General features: G+C 37.3%; 1 protein-coding gene across 1 annotated transcript in view; it reads left to right on the top strand.

The window, feature by feature from the left end:
- Nucleotides 1-27114, top strand: part of LOC138322344 (uncharacterized) — a 55021-nt gene that overhangs the window by 15824 nt on the left and 12083 nt on the right. Inside the window, exons 5-13 of the mRNA XM_069266383.1 lie at nucleotides 2463-2491; nucleotides 7050-7120; nucleotides 8777-8868; nucleotides 11470-11608; nucleotides 18916-18995; nucleotides 19288-19398; nucleotides 24030-24230; nucleotides 25097-25218; nucleotides 26638-26756. Coding sequence (XP_069122484.1) covers nucleotides 2463-2491; nucleotides 7050-7120; nucleotides 8777-8868; nucleotides 11470-11608; nucleotides 18916-18995; nucleotides 19288-19398; nucleotides 24030-24230; nucleotides 25097-25218; nucleotides 26638-26756 — 964 coding nt within the window. The remainder of the gene's footprint in view (nucleotides 1-2462; nucleotides 2492-7049; nucleotides 7121-8776; nucleotides 8869-11469; nucleotides 11609-18915; nucleotides 18996-19287; nucleotides 19399-24029; nucleotides 24231-25096; nucleotides 25219-26637; nucleotides 26757-27114) is intronic.

The raw sequence follows: 27114 nt of genomic DNA, 5'->3' as shown, positions 1-27114 counted from the left end.
TATTTGTTTTGTATATAAGTAAGATACAGACGCATTGTTTATAAAGATATAGATCGGGTTAAGCTAACTAGCCATTCAAGTTTCGTTAAGCTGGATGAGAGGCCCGAGCGTACACTCCATTCGAAACATCGATACAAGTCAGCGGATAGAGCCGTAGGGTTTATATACACGCATGTCCCCGTTCTCAGTTGGGGTAGCACGTCTGTAAAAGGTATGGGCAAACAACAAAGGTATGGTCAAAACAACAAAGGTAAGGGTCAAAACAACAAAGGTATGGTCAAACAACAAAGGAATGGTCATACAACAAAGGGTATGGTCATAACAATGTATGGTCAAACAGACAAAGGAACTGGACATACAACAAAGGTATGGTCAATAACTAAGTATGGTCAAACCAACAAAGGTATGAATCAAAGCAACAAAGGTATGGTCATACAACAAAGGTATGGTCATACAACAAAGGTATGGTCAAACAACCAAGGTATGGTCATAACAGGTATTGTTATACAATCTACAGGTATAATTATTCCTACCAATTTAACGGGTCCAGAAATTTGCTCAAAACAAAAAGTCCTATAAAAAGACGATATATAGAAACCGGCAGAATTAATGCATGTACGACCCTTGTAAAATTTAAAGTTTTAAGAAGATATTCAAATAGCAGATTCCAAATATATGCAACATTAACCACATGTTAGCATTGTTTTTCACACTCCTTGACACTTTGACTACTGCATCAAAACTAGTGGATGCGCGTTATTATCGTATAAGCGATATATTCCAGGTTCCAATTTGAAAACGATACGTATCGCGGTACCGATTTAGTCGTATCGGTTCACTCGGTAATTATACGGGGATTTTCCGTATATTTCCGTGAAAATTTCGTTTTTTTGACGGGAAATATATTTTTAAAATGAGATTTGTATAAAATTAATTAAACATGAAATATATATTTAACAACATTTCAAGACAAATGTATCAGGTTAAGATGGATTTTTGGGATGTTATTATACGTAGATTATGATTGATCTTGTTTGCTTAGTAACCGTTTCAAAAGGCGACCTTCATAGGCACGAAATGATAACCTCGTAAAAAATCCCAAGCAAAAAGCGGTTGTATGGCTAGCATTTTGGCCTTATAGTACGTAAAGGGGAAATAAATAGCGAGTAAAGCATCGCTTGATGTCGAATTGTGTACGGCAATCGTTAAATGTAGTGGCGGGAACAAGGAACCATGACGACTCACTTGCGATCGACATCACCCAGCTACTGAGTCCCCGTTCCAGTAGAAAGTGTTTGCAAAACATCGAGCGGTAAGTAACACAGACATTATCTCGCATTTTTAGATAAAAAAAACAAGAATAAAAGTGATATATTGACAAAACCATTTATCGTCCATACTCCTTTTTAGGTGATTGACAGAAAAAACCATGCAATTCTTTATTCTACAAAAAAATACCAAAATAACAATGATAACGTATCATAATACTCTTATGATGTATCGTGATATATCCGCGATACAAAATTTTTTCGCGATACCCAACCCTAATCAATACTGATGATCCAGCACAACAAAGTATACTCTATAAACAGTACATCAATACAAGTCAGACTGGTTGAGCGATAGTGGTTTATATACCTGCATCATTCTCAGTTGAGGTAGCACAGCAGTGAGGTTGATTGACTAGAATGGGCCTTGACCTTCTTGGACCTTTTTCATGTGTAACAATGTTAAAATTTTCCAAAACAAACAGCTTGTACTGGAGAATTCTGAGTAAATAATACAGTGTCTTTATTGGTAGTAAAAGGTGATCATTTTCAGCCTATTGATCTTTTATATTCTTTAGCCAAAGGGACTGACTGCAGTAATGATACTTTTCTGCAATAGTAAGATGAGTGAAAATGCATGGGCCTCACATTTCTGCTAGAATCAAGGGCGTAGTCACTGGTTTATAACTCCCCATATCACAGTAGGCCATTCTAACAGTAAGTGAATAAAAGTAAATAAGGGGGGGGGACTGACGGTAGTCGAGTGTGTTAAGATGTCCTCAACATATTATATCCAGCCCTCCACCCCTGGTCACAAATTCTAAATCCCCCCCCTGTGCAAGCAATTGCCAGGTACTGTCGCCTGGTCAGGGGGTATTCCTCTGGTTAACTCCAGCTTTCCTCCACCTAACAAATCTGGCAGTCGATACATGACCCCTGGCTGTAAATATTAGGGTAACACAGATAAAAAACAAACCAAATCCAAAGTTTAGTAGAAAAAATGACTGTTTGTTATTCCTGCCGTGCTAACCCTACAGATTAAAAACCAAGTTACTATTAGACTTTTTTTGATGTAATATATATTTTTTATGTATGAAAGAATTTTCCAATATTATATACTGTGAATAATTTTTGTTTTGCTTTTTCTAAAGATAACAGCTAATCAGGGAGAAATTTGCATCAATGTGGTAAAAGCTGAGCAAGGGACTGGAGGTGTTGGAGAGGTAATGCTTTGATTTTAAATATTCCCCGTTTGATAAATGAAAATAATGTAATAATCTCCTGTAAATCACTTCAAAGTTACAGGATTAGAGTTACCTTCCCCTTCTCTTAATCCCAGTTATCAATGTAAGTTAAATTCTCCCCCCTTCTCTAAACCCCCAATGTATCACTATAAGTTACCTCCCTTCTCTAATCCCCATGTGATCACCATAAAGTTACCTAACCTTCTATTATCCCCAGCTGTATCAATGTAAGTTATCTCCCCTTCTCTTAATCACCAAATTGTAACAATACAAGATTACCTCCCCTTCTCTAATCCTTTAGAATCAATGTAAGTTATCTCCCCCATTTCTAATCCCTAGAGTATCAATGTTAGTTTATCTCTCCTTCCACTAATCCCTTGTGTAATCAATATAAGTCTTCCCACCTTCTCTTATCCCTAGTGTAATCAATTTAGAGTTCTCTCCCTTCTCTAATCCCTCAATACATTTGTATCAATATATGTTTACCTCCCCTTTTCTCTAATCCCTAGGTGTAATCAATTTAAGTTATCTCCCTTCCTTAATCCTCATCAGTGTATACACTATAAGTTAACCTCCCCTTCTCTAAATCCCCTACGTGTATCATTATAAGTTATATCATCCCCTTCTCATAATCCAAAATGTATCAATACAAGTTAACCTCCACTTCACTAATCCCTATGTAAACCAATATAAGTTATCTCCCTTCCTCTAATTCCCTATAATATCAATATAAGTTATCCCCCCTTCTCTAATCCCCAATGTATCACTATAAGTTACCTCCCCTTCTCTAATCCCTAGTGTATCAATGTAAAGTTATCCCGCCTTCTTTAATCCCCAAATATCACTATAAGTTTACATCCCTTTCCTCTAATCCGCCAGTGTAATCTAAAGTAATTTATCCGCCCTTCTTTAATTCCCTAATGTTATCACTATAACTTAAACCTCCCCTTCTCTAATCTCCAGTTTATCATTGTAAGTTATCCACCCCTTCTCTAAGCCCCAATGTATCACTATAATTTACCTCCCTTTCTCTTTATTCCCCCCAAATGTATCAAATGTAAGTTATACCCCCCCCTTTCTCTAATCCCCCAATGTTATCACTATAAGTTATCCCCCACCTTCTCTAATCCCTTAATGTGTTTCACTATAAGTTATCCCCCCCTTCTCTAATCCCGCAATGTATCAATATCAAGTTACCATCCCCTTCTCTAATCCGCTAGTGTATCAATATAAGTTATCCCCTTCTCTAATCCCAAATGTATCAATACAAGTTACCTCCCCTTCTCTAATCCCTAGTGTATCAATATAAGTTATCTCCCTTTCTCTAATCCCTAGTGTATCAATATAAGTTATCCCCCCTTCTCTGATCCCCAATGTATCACTATAAGTTACCTCCCCTTCTCTAGTCCCTAGTGTATCAATATAAGTTATCCCCCTTCTCTAATCCCCAATGTATCACTATAAGTTATCTCCCTTTCTCTAATCCCCAGTGTATCAATGGAAGTTATCCCCCCTTCTCTAATCCCTAATGTATCACTATAAGTTACCTCCCCTTCTCTAATCCCTAGTGTATCAATATAAGTTATCCCCCCTTCTCTAATCCCCAATATATCACAATAAGTTATCCCCCATTCTCTAATCCCCAGTATCAATGTAAGTTATCCCCCTTCTCTAATCCTTCAATCAGTGTATCAATATAAGTTACCTCCCCTTCTTCTAATCCCTAGTGTATACCAATTTAATAATTATCTCCCTTCTCTAATCCTCCATCTGTGCCTCAGTGATCAAAATAAAGGGGCTACCTCCCCTGCTCTAATCCCTATTGTATCAAATATAAGTTATATCCCCTTCTCCCCCCCTTTAATCCCAAATGTATCAATACAAGTTACCTCCCCTTCTCTAATCCCTAGTGTATCAATATAAGTTATCTCCCTTTCTCTAATCCCTAGTATATCAATATAAGTTATCCCCCCTTCTCTAATCCCCAATGTATCACTATAAGTTACCTCCCCTTCTCTAATCCCTAGTGTATCAATGTAAAAAACACAAACAAAAAAAATTATCCCGCCTTCTACTTAATCCCCAAAATAACACTATAAGTTTACCTCCCTTTCTCTAATCCCCAGTGTATCAATGTAAGTTATCCCCCCCCCTTACTCTAATCCCTAATGTATCACTTATAACTTACCTCCCCTTCTATAATTCCCAGTTTATCAATGTAGTTATCCCCCCCTTCTCTACATCCCCCAATGTATCACTATATTTTACCTCCCCTTCTTCTTATTCCTAGTGTATCAATGTAAGTTATCCCCCCTTCTCTAATCCCCAATGTAATCACTAGAAGTTATCCCCCCTTCCTTAATCCCCTAATGTATCACTATATAAGTATCAATATTAAGTTACCTCACTTCTCGAATCCCTAGTGTATCCCCTTCTCTAATCCCTAATGTATCAATACAAGTCACCTCCTTCTCTAAGTTATAATATAAGTATTCTCCCTCTCTCTAATCTCTCTATCTATAAGTGATTCCCCCCTTCTTCTAATCCCAATGTATCAATAAGGTAAGTCCCTACCTCCCCTTCTCTAATCCCTAGTGTATCAATAAGTGAAATCCCTAATGTATCACTATAAGTTACTCCCCTCCCCTTCATATAAGTTATCTTCTCTAATCCCAAAGTGTATCAATAGAAGTTACCCTCCCCTTCTCTAATCCCAATGTAAGTGTATCCCCAAAATATAACAAGTTTACATCCCTTTCCCCCCAGTGTCTCTAGTTATCCCCTAGTGTTATCCTAATGTATCAATATAACTTATCCCCCCTTCTCTAATATGTAAGTTTATCCCCCTTCTCTAATCCCAATGTATCACTATAAGTTTATCTCCCCTTCTCTAAAAAATTTTTTTTTTTTTTTTCCCCCCCAGGTATCATATAAGTATCAATAATGTATCACTATACAGTTATCCCCCTTCTCTAGATCCCCCCTTCTCTAATCCCTTGTAACACTATAAAATGTTCAATACAAGTTACCTTCTCTCTAATCCCCCTTTCTCTAGTGTATCAATATAAGTTATCCCCCCTTCCAATCTAATCCTCCCTTCTCTAGTCCTAGTGTATCCACTATAAGTTACCGAATCCCCCTTTCTCTAATCCCTATGTATCAATGGGAGTTATACCCCCTGTCTCTAATTCCACCTAATGTATCACTATAAGTTACCCCCTTCTCTAATCCCTAGTGTATCATATTATCACCCTTCTCTATAAGTTATCATCCTTTCTCTAATCCCAGGGTATCAATGAGAAACGTTATCCCCTTCTATAATCCCCAATGTATCACTATAAGTTACCTCCCCTTCCCTTATCCCTAGTGTATCAATTTAAGTTATCTCCCCTTCTCTAATCCCCAGTGTATCACTATAAGTTACCTCCCCTTCTCTAATCCCTAGTGTATCAATATATGTTATCCCCCCTTCTCTAATCCCCAATGTTTCACTATAAGTTACCTCCCCTTCTCTAATCCCTAGTGTATCAATATATGTTATCCCCCCTTCTCTTATCCCCAATGTATCACTATAAGTTACCTCCCCTTTTCTAATCCCCAGTGTATCACTATAAGTTACCTCCCCTTCTCTAATCCCCAATGTATCACTATAAGTTACCTCCCCTTCTCTAATCCCCAGTGTATCACTATAAGTTACCTCCCCTTCTCTAATCCCTAGTGTATCAATATATGTTATCCCCCCTTCTCTAATCCCGAAGGTATCACTATAAGTTATCTCCCTTTCTCTAATCCCCAATGTATCTGTAAGTTATCCCGCCTTCTCTAATCCCAAATGTATCACTATAAGTTATCTCCCTTTCTCTAATCCCCAGTGTATCAATGTAAGTTATCCCCCCTTCTCTAATCCCTAATGTATCACTATAAGTTACCTCCCCTTCTCTAATCTCCAGTTTATCAATGTAAGTTATCCCCCCTTCTCTAATCCCCAATGTATCACTATAATTTACCTCCCCTTCTCTTATTCCTAGTGTATCAATGTAAGTTATCTCCCCTTCTCTATCCCCAGTGTATCAATATCAGTTATCCCCCCCTTCTCTAATCCCCAATGTATCACTATAAGTTATCTCCCCTTCTCTAATCCCTAGTGTATCAATGTAAGTTATCTCCCCTTCTCTAATCCCCAATGTATCACTATAAGTTACCTCCCCTTCTCTAATCCCTAATGTATCAATATAAGTTATCTCCCCTTCTCTAATCCCTAGTGTATCAATATAAGTTATCCCCCCTTCTCTAATCCCTAGTGTATCAATGTAAGTTATCTCCCCTTCTTTAATCCCCAGTGTATCACTATAAGTTACCTCCCCTTCTCTAATCCCCAATGTATCACTATAAGTTATCTCCCTTTCTCTAATCCCCAATGTATCAATAAGTCTCCATTTTTCATTTCATTGTGTTAATTTAGAATTATGTACCCTTAAGTGTATTAAAGATACTGTATAATTCAGCTGGCTAACTTTGACATTCTGATCTGTTACAGTGTATCTGGGGGTGCCTGGAAAAACATTTCAGCTCTCATCTTTATGGCCACATCTCTACGTGATTGCGGAGGTAAGTACTGATCGTGTCTTCACCAATCAAAACGTCATTTCAGACGGATCTAAACACCAATCAAAATGTCATATCAGACGGATCTAAACACCAATCAAAATGTCATATCAGACGGATCTAAACACCAATCAAAACGTCATATCAGACGGATCTAAACACCAATCAAAATGTCATATCAGACGGATCTAAACACCAATCAAAACGTCATATCAGACAGATCTAAACACCAATTAAAACGTCATATCAAAACGTCGATATCGATTCTAAACACCAATCAAAATAAAACGTCATATCAGACGGATCTAAAACACCCAATCAAACACATATCAATACAAAACACAATGTCAATTGCATGTCATATTACAGACGGATCTAAACACCGCAATTAAAACGTCATATCAGATTCTAAACACCAATCAAAACGTCATATCAGACGGATCTAAACACCAATTAAAACGTCATATCAGACAGATCTAAACACCAATTAAAACGTCATATCAGACGGATCTAAACACCAATTAAAACGTCATATCAGACGGATCTAAACACCAATCAAAACGTCATATCAGACGGATCTAAACACCAATTAAAACGTCATATCAGACGGATCTAAACACCAATCAAAACATAGTATCAGATCGGTCAAAGCACCAAACAAAACGTCATATCAGACAGATTTCAACACCAATCAAAACGTCATATCAGACAGATCTAAACACCAATTAAAACATCATATCAGACAGATCTAAACACCAATCAAAGTGTCATATCAGACAGATCTAAACACCAATCAAAACATCATATCAGACAGGTCTAAACACTAATCAAAATGTCATATCAGACAGATCTAAACACCAATCAAAGTGTCATATCAGACAGATCTAAACACCAATCAAAACATTTTGTCTCGCCTGAGACAAGAATCTTGTATTCCTATTGGTTAAAATGACGTCATGTGATATCCAAGATATAGTCATATCAGGTTAGTAGAAATTGTATCAGGTTTGGTTATCGTTCTTTGCCCCTAACATCATTAGTTACAAGGTGACCGTCAAGTAACGCTTCGCGACGACGTCACTCAAAAGAGATGGAGGCAAAATGTTCGAATGATAGCGCTGATGACCACTTTCAAAGCAAACCGAAATCAACAACACTTATTTAGGACTATTTAACAGAAATGGACCATGACAACGCATTCGAGTCTTCAATGAGGTGAAAATTGTCTACATTTTGAGTCATCTTGGTTTCCATACATAATGCATTTTGCAGTTATTTCATTGAAAGGGTCTTTGATGGGATAAATTTGCTACACAGTTTGTTAGTGGCTTAATATGGTAAAATCTTAAGTAAACATGTATCAGACTTGGCTTCCCTCGCCTCATACAAGTTTATTTTTGACCCAATATTTTTCCGTATTTGCCACTAACAAACTGTGTAACTAATAATATCAGACAGATCTTAACGAACTGTATTTTTAATTGTGGATACATTTAAGACATGTTTATATGAATGAATGTAGACATTGATTAAATACATTTTTTCTCAATATCAATCGGTTCATGTATGTTTTGATTTAGGGAAATGTTTCCTGATGTAGTCCAAAGTTAAAGTCTAGTAGGCATGACTGTTTCACTATACATTTGTATGTATTTGCAGCCGTGAAGGAGGCGTTGAAATTACTGGAACATGCCTACAAGCTGGAGCCATGTAACAGTCACACACTGCTAACATACGTCCACACCATGGAGGTAAGGAGAAATACAATACAAAATATATAGTGTATCAAAAGATAGAGTGTATCAAAAGATAGAGTGTATCAAAAGATAGAGTGTATCAATAGTGTATCAAAAGATAGAATGTATCAAAAGATATAGTGTATCAAAATATACAGTGAATAAAAAAATACAGTGTATCTAAAGATAGAGTGTATCAAAAGATAGAGTGTATCAAAAGATAGAGTGTATCAATAGAGTGTATCAAAAGATAGAATGTATCAAAAGATAGAATGTATCAAAAGATAGAGTGTATCAAAAGATAGAGTGTATCAAAAGAGTGTATCAAAAGATAGAGTGTATCAAAAGATAGAGTGTATCAAAAGATAGAGTGTATCAAAAGATAGAGTGTATCAAAAGATAGAGTGTATCAAAAGATAGAGTGTATCAAAAGATAGAGTGTATCAAAAGATAAAGTGTATCAAAAGATAGAATGTATCAAAAGATAGAGTGTATCAAAAAGATATAGTGTAAAAAGATAGATCAAAAGATAGAATGTATCAAAATAATGACAGTGAATATAGTGTATCAAAATATACAGTGGAATAAAAAATGATACAGAGTGTATCTAAAGATAAGAGTGTATCAAAAGATACAGTGAATCAAAAGATAGAGTGTATCAAAAGATAGAAATGTATCAAAAGTGGATAGTAAGTGTATCAAAAGATAATCCCTAGTGTATCAAAAGATAGAATGTATCAAAAGATATAGTGTATCAAAATATACAGTGTGAATAAAAAAATACAGTGTATCTAAAGATAGACGTGTATCAAAAGATATAGAAATGTATCAAAAGATAGAGTGTAGATCAAAAAGAATATGTGTTTCAAATGACGTGTATCAAAATATACAGTGAATAAAAAAAGATTTACAGTGTATCTCAAAAGATAGAGTGTATATCAAAAATATACAGTGAATAAAAAAAAGATAGTGTGTATCAAATGATACAGTGTATCAAAAGATAGAGTGATAGAATAGTGTATCAAAAGTGATAGAGTGTATCAAAATTTGATATCAAAGATAGAGTGTATCAAAAGTTTTAGTGTATACAAAATATTAACAGTGAAGAAAAAAATACAGTGTATCTAAAAGATAGAGTGTTCAAAATATAAGTGAATGTAAAACAAGTGTATCTAAAGATATAGTGTATCAAAAATGAGTGAAATAGAGTGTATCAAAGATAGAGTGTATCAAAAGATAGAATGTATCAAAGAGTGTAGAGTCAAAAGATAGAATGTATCAAAAGATAGAGTGTATCAAAAGATAGAGTTATCAAAAGATAGAAAAGATAAAGTGATATCAGTGTATCAAAGAGATCAAAAGATAGTATCAAAAGATAGAGTGTATCAATAGAGATGTATCAAAAGAATAGAGTGTATCAAACGATATCGAATGTATCAAAAAGATAGAATTTATCAATACATGTGTATCAAAAGAGTAGATAGTGTATCAAAAGATAAAGTGTATCAATCAAAGATAGAATGTATCAAAAGATAGAGTTGTATCAAAAGATATAGTGTATCAAAAGATAGAATGTATCAAAAGATATAGTGTATCAAAATATACAGTGAATAAAAAAATACAGTGTATCTAAAGATAGAGTGTATCAAAAGATAGAGTGTATCAAAAGATAGAGTGTATCAAAAGATAGAATGTATCAAAAGATAGAGTGTATCAAAAGATATAGTGTATCAAAAGATAGAATGTATCAAAAGATATAGTGTATCAAAATATACAGTGAATAAAAAAATACAGTGTATCTAAAGATAGAGTGTATCAAAAGATAGAATGTATCAAAAGATAGAGTGTATCAAAAGATATAGTGTATCAAAATATACAGTGAAGAAAAAAATACAGTGTATCTAAAGATAGAGTGTATCAAAATATACAGTGAATAAAAAAATACAGTGTATCTAAAGATATAGTGTATCAAAATATACAGTGAATAAAAAAATATAGTTATCAAAAGATACGGTGTATCAAAATATAGTGTATCAAAAAATATAGTATTTCAAAATACATCTGTATATAGTGTATCAAAAGATAGAGTGTATAAAAAATATATAGTGTATCAAAACATACAGTGTTTCAAAAGATAGAGTGTATAAAAAATATATAGTGTATCAAAACATACAGTGTTTCAAAAGATAGAGTGTATAAAAAATATATAGTGTATCAAAAATACAATGTATCAAAATATATAGTGTATCAAAATATACAGTGTATCAAAATATATAGTGTATCAAAATATATAGTCAAAAAATATAGTGTATCAAAAAATACAGTGTATCAAAAAATACAGTGTATCAAAATATATAGTGTATCAAAAAATACAGTGTATAAAAAAATACAGTGTATCAAAATATACAGTGTATAAAAAATACTCACACAGTGCATCAAAAGATAGAGTGTATCAATAGAGTGTATCAAAAGATAGAGTGTATCAAAAGATAAAGTGTATCAAAATATAGTGTATCAAAAGATACAGTGAAACTACAGTGTAACTATCAAAAGATACAGTCAATTATTGCAGTGTATCATTGTCAGAACAAAAACTTCTGTTACTTGTATTTCCAGCTTGTAGAAGAACACACCAAGGCAGTGAGGCTGATCAAGGAGTTTGTGGAGAAGTTCCCTGACCAGGCTGCTGGTTGTTTTACTTGTGGGATGGTGGTACCTATCCTTAAAGGTTTTACAGGAAATGTCTACTGTAATGGTGAGTAGATATCCCCAGAATGTCTACTGTAATGGTGAGTAGATATCCCCAGAATGTCTACTGTAATGGTAATATAACCCGGTGTCCTAGTAAAGTGAGTAGATATCCCCGCGAATGTCTACTGTAATGGTGAGTAGATATCCCGGAATGTCTACTTGTAATGGTGAAAGATTATCCCCGAATGTCTACTGTAATGGTGAGTAGATATCCCGGAATGTCTACTGTAATGGTGAGTAATATATCCCCAGGTGGTAATGGTGAGTAGATATCCATCCCCCGGAATGTCTACTGTAAATTGTGATAGATATCCCCAGAATGTCTACTGTAATGGTGAGTAGAATATCCGGAATGTCTACTGTAATGGTGAGTAGATATCCCCGGAATGTCTACTGTAATGGTGAGTAGATATCCCCAGAATGTCTACTGAAATGGTGAGTAGATCTCCCCAGGAATGTCTACTGTAATTGGTGAGTAGATATACGCCCAGAATGTTTACTGTTATGGTGAGTAGGTATCCCCGAGTGTCTACTGTAAATTGATAGGGAGATATCCCGAATGTCTACTGTAAATGTTGAAAGCTATCCCCGAAATGTCCTACTGTAATGGTGAGCTAGATAATCTCCCGGAATATCTACTGTAAATGGTGAGAAGATAATCCCCTGGAATGTCTACTGTAATGGTGAGTAGATATCCCCAGAATGTCTACTGTAATGGTGAGTATATATCCCCAGAATGAATGTCTACTGTAATGGTGAGTAGATATCCCCAGAATGTCTACTGTAATGGTGAGTAGATATCCCCAGAATGTCTACTGTATTGGTGAGTAGATATCCCCAGAATGTCTACTGTAATGGTGAGTAGATATCCCCAGAATGTCTACTGTAATGGTGAGTAGATATCCCACGAATGTCTACTGTAATGGTGAGTAGATATCCCCAGAATGTCTACTGTAATGATGAGTAGATATCCCCAGAATGTCTACTGTAATGGTGAGTAGATATCCCCGGAATGTCTACTGTAATGGTGAGTAGATATCCCCAGAATGTCTACTGTAATGGTGAGTAGATATCCCCGGAATGTCTACTGTAATGGTGAGTAGATATCCCCAGAATGTCTACTGTAATGGTGAGTAGATATCCCCGGAATGTCTACTGTAATGGTGAGTAGATATCCTCCACTGTAATGATGAGGTATGCTCTACTGTAATGGTGAGTAAGAGATATCCCCAGAATGTCTACTGTAATGGTGAGTAGATATCCCCAGAATGTCTACTGTAATGGTGAGTAGATATCCCCAGAATGTCTACTGGTAATGGTGAGTAGATATCCCCCAGAATGTCTACTGTGTAATGGTTAGAGTAGATATTCACTGTAATGGTCTCTACTGTAATGGTGAGTTAGATTATCCCAGAATGTCTACTGTAATGGTGAGTAGATATCCCCAGAATGTCTACTGTAATGGTGAGTAGATATCCCACAGAATGTCTACTGTAATGATGAGTAGATATCCCCAGAATGTCTACTGTAATGGTGAGTAGATATCCCCAGAATGTCTACTGTAATGGTGAGTAGATATCCCCAGAATGTCTACTGTAATGATGAGTAGATATCCCCAGAATGTCTACTGTAATGGTGAGTAGACTATCCCCCCAGAATGTTCTACTGTAATGATGAGTAGTATATCCCCAGAATGTCTACTGTAATGGTGAGTAGATATTCCCCGGAAATGTCTACTGTAATGGTGAGTAGTATATCCCCAGAATGTCTACTGTAAATGGGTGAGTAGATAATCCCCAGAATGTCTACTGTAATGGTGAGTAGATATCCCCAGAATTTCTACTGTAATGATGAGTAGATATCCCCCACAATGTCTACTGTAATGAATGAGTAGATATCCCCAGAATGTCTACTGTAATGGTGAGTAGATATCCCCAGAATGTCTACTGTAATGCGTGAGTAGATATCCCCAGAATGTCTACTGTAATGGTGAGTAGATATCCCCAGAATGTCTACTGTAATGGTGAGTAGATATCCCCGGAATGTCTACTGTAATGGTGAGTAGATATCCCCAGAATGTCTACTGTAATGATGAGTAGATATCCCCGGAATGTCTACTGTAATGGTGAGTAGATATCCCCAGAATGTCTACTGTAATGGTGAGTAGATATCCCCAGAATGTCTACTGTAATGATGAGTAGATATCCCCAGAATGTCTATGTAATGGTGAGTAGATATCCCCAGAATGTCTACTGTAATGGTGAGTAGATATCCCCAGAATGTCTACTGTAATGGTGAGTAGATATCCCCAGAATGTCTACTGTAATGGTGAGTAGATATCCCCTAGGAATGTCTACTGTAATGGTGAGTAGATATCCCCAGAATGTCTACTGTAATGGTGATAGATATCCCGGAATGTCTACTGTAATGGTGAGTAATGATATCCCCAATGAATGTCTACTGTAATGGGGGAGTAGATATACCCAGGAATGTCCTAACTGTAATGGTGTGGTAGTTATCCCCGGAATGTCTACTGTAATGGTGAGTAGATATCCCCAGAATGTCTACTGTAATGGTGAGTAGATATCCCCAGAATGTCTACTGTAATGATGAGTAGATATCCCCGGAATGTCTACTGTAATGGTGAGTAGGATATCCCCCTCCAGAATGTCTACTGTAATGGTGAGTAGATAGTAGATCCCCGGAATGTCTACCTGTAATGTGAGTAGATATCCCCATGAAGAATGTCTACGTACTGGGGAATATATCCCCGGAATGTCTACTGTACTGTAATGGTGAGTAGTAGATATCCCCTTGTAGAATGTCTACTGTAATGGTGATGTAGATATCCCCCAGAATGTCTAAACTGTAATGGTGAGTAGATAATCCCCGGAATGTCTACAGTATGGTGAGTAGATATCCCCAGAATGTCTACTGGAATTGGTGACGTAGTAATCCCCAGATTGTCTAATTGTGAGTAGATATCCCCCGAATTGTCTACTGTAATTGATGAGTAGATAAACCCATGAATGTCTACTGTAATTGGTGAGTAGATATATCCCAGTAATGTCCCCTACTGTAATGGTGAGTAGATTATCCCGGGAATGTCTACTGTAATATCCCCGGTAAGTAGATTATCCCCAGAATGTCTACTGTAATTTGGTGAGTAGATATCGCCCAGGAATTTCTACAGTTAATGGTGAGTAGATATATCCTGCCCGGAATTTTCTACTGTAATGTCTGAGTAGATACGCCACGGAAAGTTACTGTATTGAGTAGATATCCCTGAATATCCTACCTGAATGTGAGTACTGTCTACTGGTATTGGTGAGTAGATATCCGCGGAATGGTCTACGTGTCCTGATGAAGTAGATATCCCCAGAAATGTCTACTGTAATGAATATATATCCCTGGACTGTCTACAGTAATGGGTGAGTAGATATCCCCCAGAATGTCTACTGTAATGGTGAGTAGATATCCCCAGAATGACTTCTGTAAATGGTGAAAAGTAGATATCCCCCATAATGTCTAACTGTAATGGTGAGTAGATAGAAACCCCCGAGAATGTCTACTTGTAATGGTGAGTTATAATATCTCCCCAGAATGTCTCCGTACTGTAATGGTGAGTAGATGTCCCCGGGAATGTCTAATGTATTGGTAAGTAGATATCCCCCGGAAAGTTTTTCCCTACTGTAATGGTGAGTAGATATCCCCGGAAATGTCTACTGATTGTAAGTATATCCCCAAAATGTCTACTGTAATGGTGAGACTTCTACTGTAATATCCCCAGAATTTTCTACTGTAATGGTGAGTAGATATCCCCAGAATGGTGAGTCTACTGTAAATGGTGAGTAGATATACCCCGGAAAAGTCTACTGTAAATGGTGAGTATAATATCCCCAGCATTTTGACTACTGTAATGGTGAGTAGATATCCCCAGAATGTCTACTGTAATGGTGAGTAGATATCCCCAGAATGTCTACTGTAATGGTGAGTAGATATCCCGGGAATGTCTACTGTAATGGTGAGTACAGATCCTGGATCCCCGGAATGTCTACTGTAATGGTAAGTAGATATCCCCGGAATGTCTACTAGTAATGGTGAGTAGATATCCCCAGGAATGTCTACTGTAATGGTGAGTAGATATCCCGGAATGTCTACTGTATTGGTCTACTGTAAATGGAATGAGTAATGAGGTGAGTAATATCCGGAATGTCTACTGTAATGGTGAGTAGATATCCGCAAGAAATGTCTCCTGTAAATGGTGATTACCAGTAATGGTGAAGAAATGTCTACTGTAATGGTAGTAGATGGTGAACTGTAGGTGATATCCCCCAGAATGGTCTACTGGAATGTCTACTGTAATGTTCTACTGTACTGGTGAATGTCTACTGTCTATATCCCCCGGAATGTCTACTGTAATGGTGAGTAGATATCCCCAGAATGTCTACTGTAATGGTGAGTAGATATCCCCAGAATGTCTACTGTAATGGTGAGTAGATATCCCCGGAATGTCTACTGTAATGGTGAGTAGATATCCCCAGAATGTCTAATGTAATGGTGAGTAGATATCCCCAGTAATGTCTACTGTAATGATGTATCCTATTGTGTTAGATATCCCCAGAATGTCTACTGTAATGGTGATTAGATATCCCCTGGAATGTCTACTGTAATGGTGAGTAGATATACCCCGGAATGTCTCTACTGTAATGGTGAGTAGATATCCCCAGAATGTCTACTGTAATGGTGAGTAGATATCCCCAGAATGTCTACTGTAATGGTGAGTAGATATCCCCAGAATGTCTACTGTAATGGTGAGTAGATATCCCCAGAATGTCTACTGTAATGGTGAGTAGATATCCCCGGAATGTCTACTGTAATGGTGAGTAGATATCCCCAGAATGTCTACTGTAATGGTGAGTAGATATCCCCGGAATGTCTACTGTAATGGTGAGTAGATATCCCCAGAATGTCTACTGTAATGGTGAGTAGATATCCCCGGAATGTCTACTGTAATGGTGAGTAGATATCCCGGAATGTCTACTGTAATGGTGAGTAGATATCCCCAGAATGTCTACTGTAATGGTGAGTAGATATCCCCAGAATGTCTACTGTAATGGTGAGTAGATATCCCCAGAATGTCTACTGTAATGGTGATATATCCCCGGAATGTCTACTGTATATCCCCAGAATGTCTACTGTAATGGTGAGTAGATATCCCCAGAATGTCTACTGTAATGGTGAGTAGATATCCCCGGAATGTCTACTGTAATGGTGAGTAGATATCCCCAGAATGTCTACTGTAATGGTGAGTAGATATCCCCAGAATGTCTACTGTAATGGTGAGTAGATATCCCCGGAATGTCTACTGTAATGGTGAGTAGATATCCCCCTGGAATGTCTACTGTAAATGGTGAGTAGATATCCCCCCAGAATGTCTACTGTAATGGTGAGTAGATATCCCAGGAATGTCTACTGTAATGGTGAGTAGATATCCCCGGAATGAGTAGAGATATACTGTAATGTCTAACTGTAAAGTGAGTAGATATGCTTCCCCGGAATGTCTACTGTAATGGTGAGTAGATATCCCCGGAATGTCTACTGTAATGGTGAGTAGATATCCCCGGAATGTCTACTGTAATGGTGAGTAGATATCCCCAGAATGTCTACTGTAATGGTGAGTAGATATCCCCAGAATGTCTACTGTAATGGTGAGTAGATATCCCCAGAATGTCTACTGTAATGGTGAGTAGATATCCCGGAATGTCTACTGTAATGGTGAGTAGATATCCCCGGAATGTCTACTGTAATGGTGAGTAGATATCCCCAGAATGTCTACTGGTACATGGTGTGTGGATGAGAATTTCTACTGGGTGAGTCCTTATGATAACCTGTCTGGTGAGAAGATATCCCCACAGACATTCTACTGTAATGGAGAGTAGATATCCCCGGAATGACTGTAATGGTGAGTAGATATCCCCTCTTACTAGAATGTGTTCTACTGTATATGGTGAGTAGATATCCCACAGAATGTACTACTGTAATGGTGAGTAGATATCCCCAGAATGTCTACTGTATATGGTGAGTAGATATCCCCAGTGAATGTCTACTGTAATGGTGAGTAGATATCCCCGGAATGTCTACTGTAAGATGGTGAGTTAGATATCCCCGGAATGTCTACTGTAATGGTGCCGTGAGTAGATATCCCCGGAGAATGTCTACTGTAATGGTGAGTGATATCCCCAGAATGGTCACTGTATATCCCCGGAATGACTGTAATGTGAGTTGAGATCCCCCCCGGAATACTGTAATGGTGAGTAGGTGTCTACTGTAAATCCCCCAGAATGTCTACCTGTGAGTATATGTCTACTGTAATGGTGAGTAGATATCCCCAGAATGTCTAACTGTAATGGTGAGTAGATATCCCCGGAATGTCTACTGTAAATCTGGTGAGTAGATATCCACCGGAATGGTCTACTGTATTGGTGAGTAGATATGATTAATACCCCGGAATGTCTACTGTAATGGTGCAAGTACACAGATATCCTTCCTCTCAGAATCGTCTAAGTCCTTAATTGGTGATAGATATCCCCATAATATATCAACATGTAATGGTGAGTAGAACGAAATATACCCCAGATATGGTCTACAAATGTATATGGTGTGTATACAGATATCCCCGGAATTTTCTACTTAATAATGGTGAGTAGATAACTCCCAATGAATATCTACTGTGAAATTCATAATTTGAGACTAGCCTGTATATCGCTGCTTTCACCACAGAGATCAAATACTATTTACATAATGGAATGTCTAACTGGATATAGATGTGTTGAGTACATGAGTCAATATCCCGAATGTCTACTGTAATGGTAAGTCTACTAATATGATATACTGTTTATTTTTTAGGGGTCAATGTTCTATATTCTGTAGATGACTGAGTACACTAACCTCCCGAAACCGATCATGGTCGATGACATGTTTCGGTCGGCTTGTAAGAGAGGGTTCGGTTTGAGTAGAAATCCCGGGGAATGTCTGTTTTTTTTTACTGTGTAATGGTGTGAGTTTTCGTAGATATCATTGTAATGTGAAATGCTACAAAGGTAACTTGGAAGAGGATTAGATATCCCCGCCTTTAATAGTCTAGTTAGTAATTTCTTGGGGACGAGTAGACTATCACCTAGAAATCGCTCCGCGCGGTTACTGAATCAAATTATATTGACATCCATGGTTTCTAGGGTGATCGGTTTTGAGAAGGTTCGGTTTTGGGAAGTTCCACTGTACAATATTCATATTTGACTTGTTGCTCAGCATTCCTTTGGGTTGTGAGTTTGAATCCCATGTTGGGCAGTTGCAAGGTACTGACCACCTGGTCGGTGGTTTTTCTCCAGGTACTCCGGCTTTCTTCCACCAATATACCTGGCATGTCCTTAAATAACCCTGGCTGTTAATAGGATGTTAAAAACCAAACATCTATGGTGCCAGAGGGTCAGTGCTAAAAGTGCTCAGTTTGGTTTAGTTGATGTTTAATAAATAAATGCATTTGTCTGTGAAACTGAGCAATGGATATCACCCATTTTATGATACAATGTATTTACTAATTTAACCAAGTGAGTGATACAGGCCCAGAGGTTTCCATCTATGGTTATAATTTTATATTGCTTCACTTGTTTCCTGTGCCAGGTACTGAGAGACGGAGTCGCCCTGCCCCAGCCCACACCGGACACACCTTATGTATACTTTGTAGGGGACAGTCACTGTGTTACTCCTGCCTGGCAGAAAATCATCTACCAAGTAAGTATATCAATTTATCAAAACTTTTCATGGTGCTTTTTTATTTCATCAAACAAATTTGTCTTTGGCCTAAGATTAAACTCTTGGGTCCTGAATATTTGTGTGACCAAGTAACTTTCTAGTTGTAGCCACTTGAAGTTGTTTTCTCAATGGGTCATTAGTCATAACCCAGTTATACCCGGGGTTCAAATAGCCCATGACTATTCCCTGGGGTTTAAATGGCCCATGATTATTCCCCAAGGTTCAAATAGCCCATGATTATTCCCCAAGGTTCAAATAGCCCATGCTTATTCCCCAGGGTTCAAATAGCCCATGATTATTCCCCACGGTACTCCCCAAGGTTCAAATAGCCCATGATTATTCCCCACGGTACTCCCCAAGGTTCAAATAGCCCATGATTACTCCCCAAGGTTCAAATAGCCCATGATTACTCCCCAGGGTTCAAATAGCCCATGATTATTCCCCACGGTACTCCCCAAGGTTCAAATAGCCCATGATTATTCCCCAGGGTTCAAATAGCCCATGATTATCCTCCAAGGTTCAAATAGCCCATTCTTACTCCCCAGGGTTCAAATAACCCATGATTATTCCACACGGTTCAAATAGCCCATGATTACTCCCTAGTAGGGCTGTAACGAGTATCCGAGTACTCGAGTATTCACGAATTATTGAGAAAGATCGGATACGAATATTCGTTACTCCTGATATTTGTGGATCGCGATCTTTCAAAAGCAAAACATAATACCTTCTTTAATGCTGTCATAGCTCAAAAATGTGAATGAATGTACACTAAAGTCTGAATATCATCGATGTTTTCACTTTGAAGTAGACCGGAAGTACACAAGAGCTGCGTGAAGTAAAGCTAGCAACATGTTATTTTCGTACCCACGCTTCGATGCAATGTTGTAAATTCTTCATTAAGTAATAATGATAAATCATAATTATTGACTTCTAGAGATGTAAAAGATTATTATCGATTTCATTTTCATTACGGGTCGGAAATATGTAAAAATACGAATACAGAGGACTCCACATAATCGAATAACGGTTATTCGAATATTTCGGTTATTTGCATAAAATTCTGCGGTCCCGATTTTTTCCTTCTTTATCTTTGTTTTTCAACTCCGTGTATTTGCATAGACTTTTACATGACCTCCGGTTATTTGAATAAAATATTTTGGGAAATTCTAAAAATATAATCGAATATTTTTCAATTTTGCAATATATTTTTAGCGAAATTCGCCGATATATGTTTCAATTTTACTAGAAATCATCATGGTAACAGATTAACGTTAAAGTATGGCTTGTTATTTTATGCATGAATCTGCAAAGGTATTCGACGCTGTTACGATTTACATCAGCAGCGGTTGATCATAACTTTAGTATATTCACTGGCTCAAACATCTAATTAAAGCATTTGCACTTTCAAATATGTTTATTTATTAACGTAACGTACCTTAGTTCGCGATCGGTTGGAGAAACCATGCTTCCTTATAACAATCGCCATGCATGATCAGTAGTCTCGTTCAACCAGAGTCTTGTTGACTACGACAGACATGTGCGTATCAAGCGTCTCGTTGAACGAGACATAAAAGCATGCAAAGTCGGCGTGCAATGACTACCGCAAGTTTCGTACAGTATGTAAGCTTAGGATAAAAAAGATACTTGCTACGTTGTTTCATTGCTACTTGAATATGGATTAATTTCTGAAATGTTATCAAGCTATTCGCCGTATAGATCAACAAACAGGGAGAATTCTCAAAACACATTTAGGTCGAGTGAACGCATGGCTTCATCACCTGCCGCCATTTTCGAATTCATATGTGTAAAAACAACACTACTACTAGTTGATCGGCACTTTGAAGTTTAATCACGATCGTAAGTTCATTTTGCCAGGCAAATGTACGTAAATTTGTTTATTATTTAGGTTCAGAATTGTAGACACAAATCCAATCCTGTTTTGTAGAATCTAATAGCATTTGATATCGATCGTTTAGCTGTTTCTCAAATATTCACGTGTCGATCTAACGTAAACAAGAATCTAATATTGGAAATTTTTTGTTATTAAACAATTAAAATCGATTTACAACTTCGAAAATAATTACTTGTTGTTCGTTTTAAGTGTAAATAATTAACATATTTATCAAGTAAACGAAACGAAACCTATTTGCCTATTCACACATATGTGTGGGGTCAAACGGAGGTGCAAAATTTCATCTCCGCCTATTCGAATACTCCGGTTATTTGCATATTTTCTTCTGGAAAATGACCTATGCAAATAAGCGGAATCCTCTGTATATTATATTAGGCAACTGAGTACTGTAGATGTGAACCACATGTCAAAAACGAAAGGTAGGCTTAATTATGAGTCAAAATCATAAATCACCCGATTAAAAACTATAGGCCTAGAACCAAAGTAAATTGTAACTTCTCTTATAGATTTTAAATATTTGTTTTTCTTAATTTCAATGTTTTTCTGTATTTGACCAAAATAAAAGTAACAATGAAATGTTTTGATATGGTGATTTATGCCTTACCATGATAATTTATATACAGTGTACCTGTTCACAGATGGATTGACTTTGATTTATGCCGTAATTGATGTGCAGCAGTATTTTTGAGATAATGTTATTTCAGAATTCAAATGATTTGATTTTTTTTACAGTTACAGTGACTGAATCCTACTGTACTTCACCTGTAACTCTATTGCTTAATGACAAGAGCTGTTGGAGAACAGCAAAGCTCGCCTATTCAGAAGAAGTTGATGTTCAAGTATTTACTATTTAAACATGGAAATATGACAAATTAACAGACTCAAAAAACCCCTAAAGGGCCCAAAATTGGTTGTATTATCACGTTCAGCATCCATACACATTAGGTAAATAAAATCATAAACATTTATGATGACTTATGCTTAAAGGGCCACTACCTTTCCGAAACGGCTTTTAATTTTTAAAATGGGAAAGTAAAACGAGATCGATATTTTTGTATAGTCGCTAACGCTACACGTGTCATCACTTTCTGAACAATTTGATTGAAATAAATAAAATGTTAATTTTCATAACGCGGGTCGTCTTATGTTTCCCGCCGTCGTCCTAAATACCGCGCGGTAGTTGACTATCACTGCGGCAGACGGCAAAACAGTGAAATAACTCTCCACTGTTATCAAACATTACGCAGGAAATCTTGCATATGTTTGGTTTTCTAACCTCAGCTTAGGCCATTGGTATATATTTTCTGATGTTATTAATGTTTTTAAGAAACTTTTATGTTTTTTCTCTGGAAAGGTAGTGGGCCTTTAAACAATTGACAAAATAGAAACTTGCTCAAAAACTTTAAAGATGCTCCACCGCTGACAAATGTTATTTTTTTCACTATCAAAGACAGGATCAGACGATTTAGCATTTTTCTTCAGTTACAAAAGTTACTTACTTTACACCATTACCACCTTTGAAAAGTTTGAGCTTCTAATTTTACTCTAAGTTAAAAATATGAAAAATAATTAATTGCATCCCGAAAAAATTCTTGGGCACTTTATCCTATATGGAATGATGTACTAATTGCGCATGCATCAAAGGAAAACAAATTATTTATTTTTATTTTTTTCTGTTAATTAGACATATATATACACGATAAGACATCAATTATTGTTAAATTGATGAATATCATTTTTAACATGGAAATATGACAAATTAACAGACTCAATACTCCCTAAAGGGCCCCAAATTGGTTGTATTATCATGTTCAGCATCCATACACATTAGGAAAATAAAATCATAAACATTTATGATGACTTAAGCTTAAACAATTGACGAAACAGAAACTTGCTTAAAAACATTAACGTGAAATGGGACGCCAACACTGACGCCGACGCCGGGGTGACAACATTAACTCCCCCTATTCTTCGAATAGGCGAGCTAATAAGGAATGTAAGACTGCTAAAATTGGTTTTATTATCAATCAAATATTTATCAATATATAAGACCATTATTGATTTATCAATAAAAACAGTTTTACTGCAATTGAATCTTTTGCTTGTATCTAACTGGTGATTCGTGGTCCGGTCTGTGAATCGTCAACCCTGAATCGTGGATCGGATCGGATCGCCACATGTTAGACAATTCACAGCCCTACTCCCTAGGGTTCAAATAGCCCATGATTATTCCCCAAGGTTCAAATAGCCCATGATTATTCCCCAAGGTTCAAATAGCCCATGATTACTCCCCAGGGTTCAAATAGCCCATGATTATTCCCCAAGGTTCAAATAGCCCATGATTACTCCCCAGGGTTCAAATAGCCCATGATTATTCCCCTCGATTCAAGTAGCCCATGATTACTCCCTAGGGTTCAAATAGCCATGATTATTCCCCAAGGTTCAAATAGCCCATGATTATTCCCCTCGATTCAAATAGCCCATGATTATTCCCCTCGATTCAAGTAGCCCATGATTACTCCCTAGGGTTCAAATAGCCCATGATTATTCCCCAAGGTTCAAATAGCCCATGATTACTCTTTAGGGTTCAAATAGCCCATGATTATTCCCCAGGATTCAGTGAAATTAATTAATAAAGAACTAGCCCGTTAGGTATTGCTTACAAGTTTACCACTTTAACTGAGTGTGTCATTTTCAGGAAAAGCCAGTGACTGTCCATCCAATTCTCTCCACTGGCACCAAGATCTGGCATCTGCGGGAGGACAGTGTCTTTTACCCTAAAACTAACTTTGAGTCGGCAGTGGACACTGTACCTAATAATGCTACAGTGATGTTCTGTTTCGGAGAAATTGACTGTCGCGAGGCTCTCTTATACTGTGTAGAGCAGGCAAGATATGATGTGAGTTAACCATTTAGAGACTGTGACTTTCTGAAGAGGGTAGGGGAGCATAAAGGTTCCTATTTGGGCCCAACATCACTCTGTCTGTCTGTCCAAAATTACGCCACATTTACAGCAGCTAAGGGTCAACGAAATAGGAGTTGTCTAGTTGAGAAACAATTTAAGTAAACAGAAAAAGTTTCCACCAATTGTTACATTGTATTATATATTATGCAATCTATGTACTGTAGTGAGAGGAAACTCGCTCTCAAACTTACACACTTTTTTGAAACAACAAACATGTCCGTCCAAATCTTTATCTCAACAGTTCATGTTACAAGAAGAATTACAATCAATGGGATATAAATCTTTATTATCATTATTTCCTTTATTTTCTCCAATATTGAAGAGTTTTCAGAAAATAATAGATTCATAAACAAAGAAACAGTGGTCACTCTAACAAACACACATTACACATATATACTCATGTAACATGTTCTAAAAGTTACATAAAGTAAGCATAAACTCACAATCTCGCTTTGAATTCTCCTCCATGTAGTGTACTAGTAAGAGGCATTGGGGAACTAGCTCTTAAAGTTACATATTGTATTGAGTATCAGACTGTCAAGGGGAAATAACTCTTTATACGTCCAAACTAAATTATCTCCCTTAGACTGCTACACTTATCTTGCAAGTTTCATAATCATGATAGAAAATTGCATTATAATGAAACATTTTCATTATTCCTACCCTGACAAAGGAGTGAATGGTACAGGTTAACATAGTTAATGTCTATTTGCTGTTTTTGACAATTTAATAACAAGATTCGGTTTTGCTCTGACTTATCTAAATATAAAAAGAACTAAGTTCCACTATTTGTCTTCCAGACTCTGGAGGAGGCTATAGAATCAGTGATAGATATATACCTTGAGAAGCTGTCGAGCTTGAGGAAGGAGAAGAGTTTTGACGTCCATGTCCACCCAGTGATGCCTATCCTGGAGCCTACAAGGTATACCTGACAAGTAATGAGTTTTGCTTTTATTTTATGAGCAGTAAGAACTCCAGGAATATTTATCAAACGACCAAGTACAACAATATACATCAAGATTTTTTTATGTATAGGGTTTATATGTCCTGTTATCAGCCAGGGGCATTTAGAAAGAGGGAGACCCAGTAGATCTACAGTCAGTGTAGAGTGGTAATGTGTCAGCTCAGGCAAAAATAAAAAATATGTCTGCTTAGGTTTACATTGGCAAAAAAATAGTGTCGGGAGGTCGGGATTTTTTTTTGGTGTCTTTCACTTGAAAATAATGGCCGGAACCGGAGTCTGAGATCAAAATCCTGACTTTTAAATATTTTTTGTAGAAAAGTAGGGGAAAAAATTTAGGGTCGGTGGTAAAAAATTAGGGTCGGTCATGTAACCCTAAACAGACATTCGTCCTTCCGTCAACATTTCCTTTAAATCCGTCAACATTACCTAAACAGACATTCGTCCTTCCGTCAACATTTCCTTTAAATCGCTACTAGTCATAGAGTTCTGCATGGATTGTAACCAAATTTGGCCACAAACATCCTTGGGGAAAGGGGAACAGAACTTGTATAAATTTTGGCTCTGAGCCCCCTGAGGCAGAAGGGGCGGGGCCAATAAGGGAATTTTAGGTAAATCCTATAAATCGCTACTTGTCCTAGAGTTCTGCATGGATTGTAACCAAATTTGGCCACAAACATCCTTGGGGAAAGGGGAACAGAACTTGTATAAATTTTGGCTCTGAGCCCCCTGAGGCAGAAGGGGCGGGGCCAATAAGGGAATTTTAGGTAAATCCTATAAATCGCTACTTGTCCTAGAGTTCTGCATGGATTGTAACCAAATTTGGCCACAAACATCCTTGGGGAAAGGGGAACAGAACTTGTATAACTTATGGCTCTGAGCCCCCGGGGGCAGAAGGGGCGGGGCCCAATAGGGGAATTTGAGGTAAATCCAATAAATCACTACTTTCCTAGAGTTCTGCATGGATTGTAACCAAATTTGGCCACAAACATCCTTGGGGAAGGGGAACAGAACTTGTATAAAATTTGGCTCTGACCCCAGGGGGGCAGGAGGGGCAAGGCCCAATAGGGGAAATAGAGGTAAATCCTATAAATCGCTACTTATCCTAGAGTTCTGCATGGATTGTAACCAAATTTGGCCAGAAACATCCTTGGGGGTTAACAGAATTTGTATAACTTATGGCTCTGAGCCCCCGGGGGCAGAAGGGGCGGGGCCCAATAGAGGAATTAGAGTTAATATTCAAATATCTTCAGAAAAGAAACAATGAACTTGTATTCAGAACATTTCTAGGCATTACAAACCAGGTGAGCGATACAGGCCCTCTGGGCCTCTTGGTTTTTTTTTTGCTTCATTGTTATGATGTACTGTGGTGTTTTACAGGCCTGTGGTGATGCAGTTTAACAAACAGCTGGCTACACGAGTAAACAAAACCAAGAGACTACACTGGCTGGGGTTTGTGGAGGAGCTCCTGGTGGATGGTGATCTGAAGGCAGAGTTTGGTGAGTACAACTCAAAATAGCCAAAGGCAGAGTACGGTGAGTTCAATCATACACTCTGTAAAAATCAAAATGGCCAAAGGCAGAGTACGGTCAGTCCAATCATACACTCTGTAAAAATCAAAATGGCCAAAGGCAGAGTACGGTCAGTCCAATCATACACTCTGTAAAAATCAAAATAGCCAAAGGCAGAGTACGGGGAGTTCAATCATACACTCTGTAAAAATCAAAATGGCCAAACGCAGAGTATGGTCAGTTCAATCATACACTCTGTACAACTCAAAATAGCCAAAGAGAGAGTATGATCGGTTCAATAATATATCAGTAAATTTCAAAATGGCCAAAGAGAGAGTATGATCAG

This window comes from Argopecten irradians, chromosome 4 (genome assembly GCF_041381155.1).
Source record: "Argopecten irradians isolate NY chromosome 4, Ai_NY, whole genome shotgun sequence".
NCBI classification, from domain to species: Eukaryota; Metazoa; Mollusca; class Bivalvia; order Pectinida; family Pectinidae; genus Argopecten; species Argopecten irradians.
The sequence above is the reverse complement of the archived record's forward strand: the minus strand, read 5'-3'. Positions and strand labels throughout refer to the sequence as shown.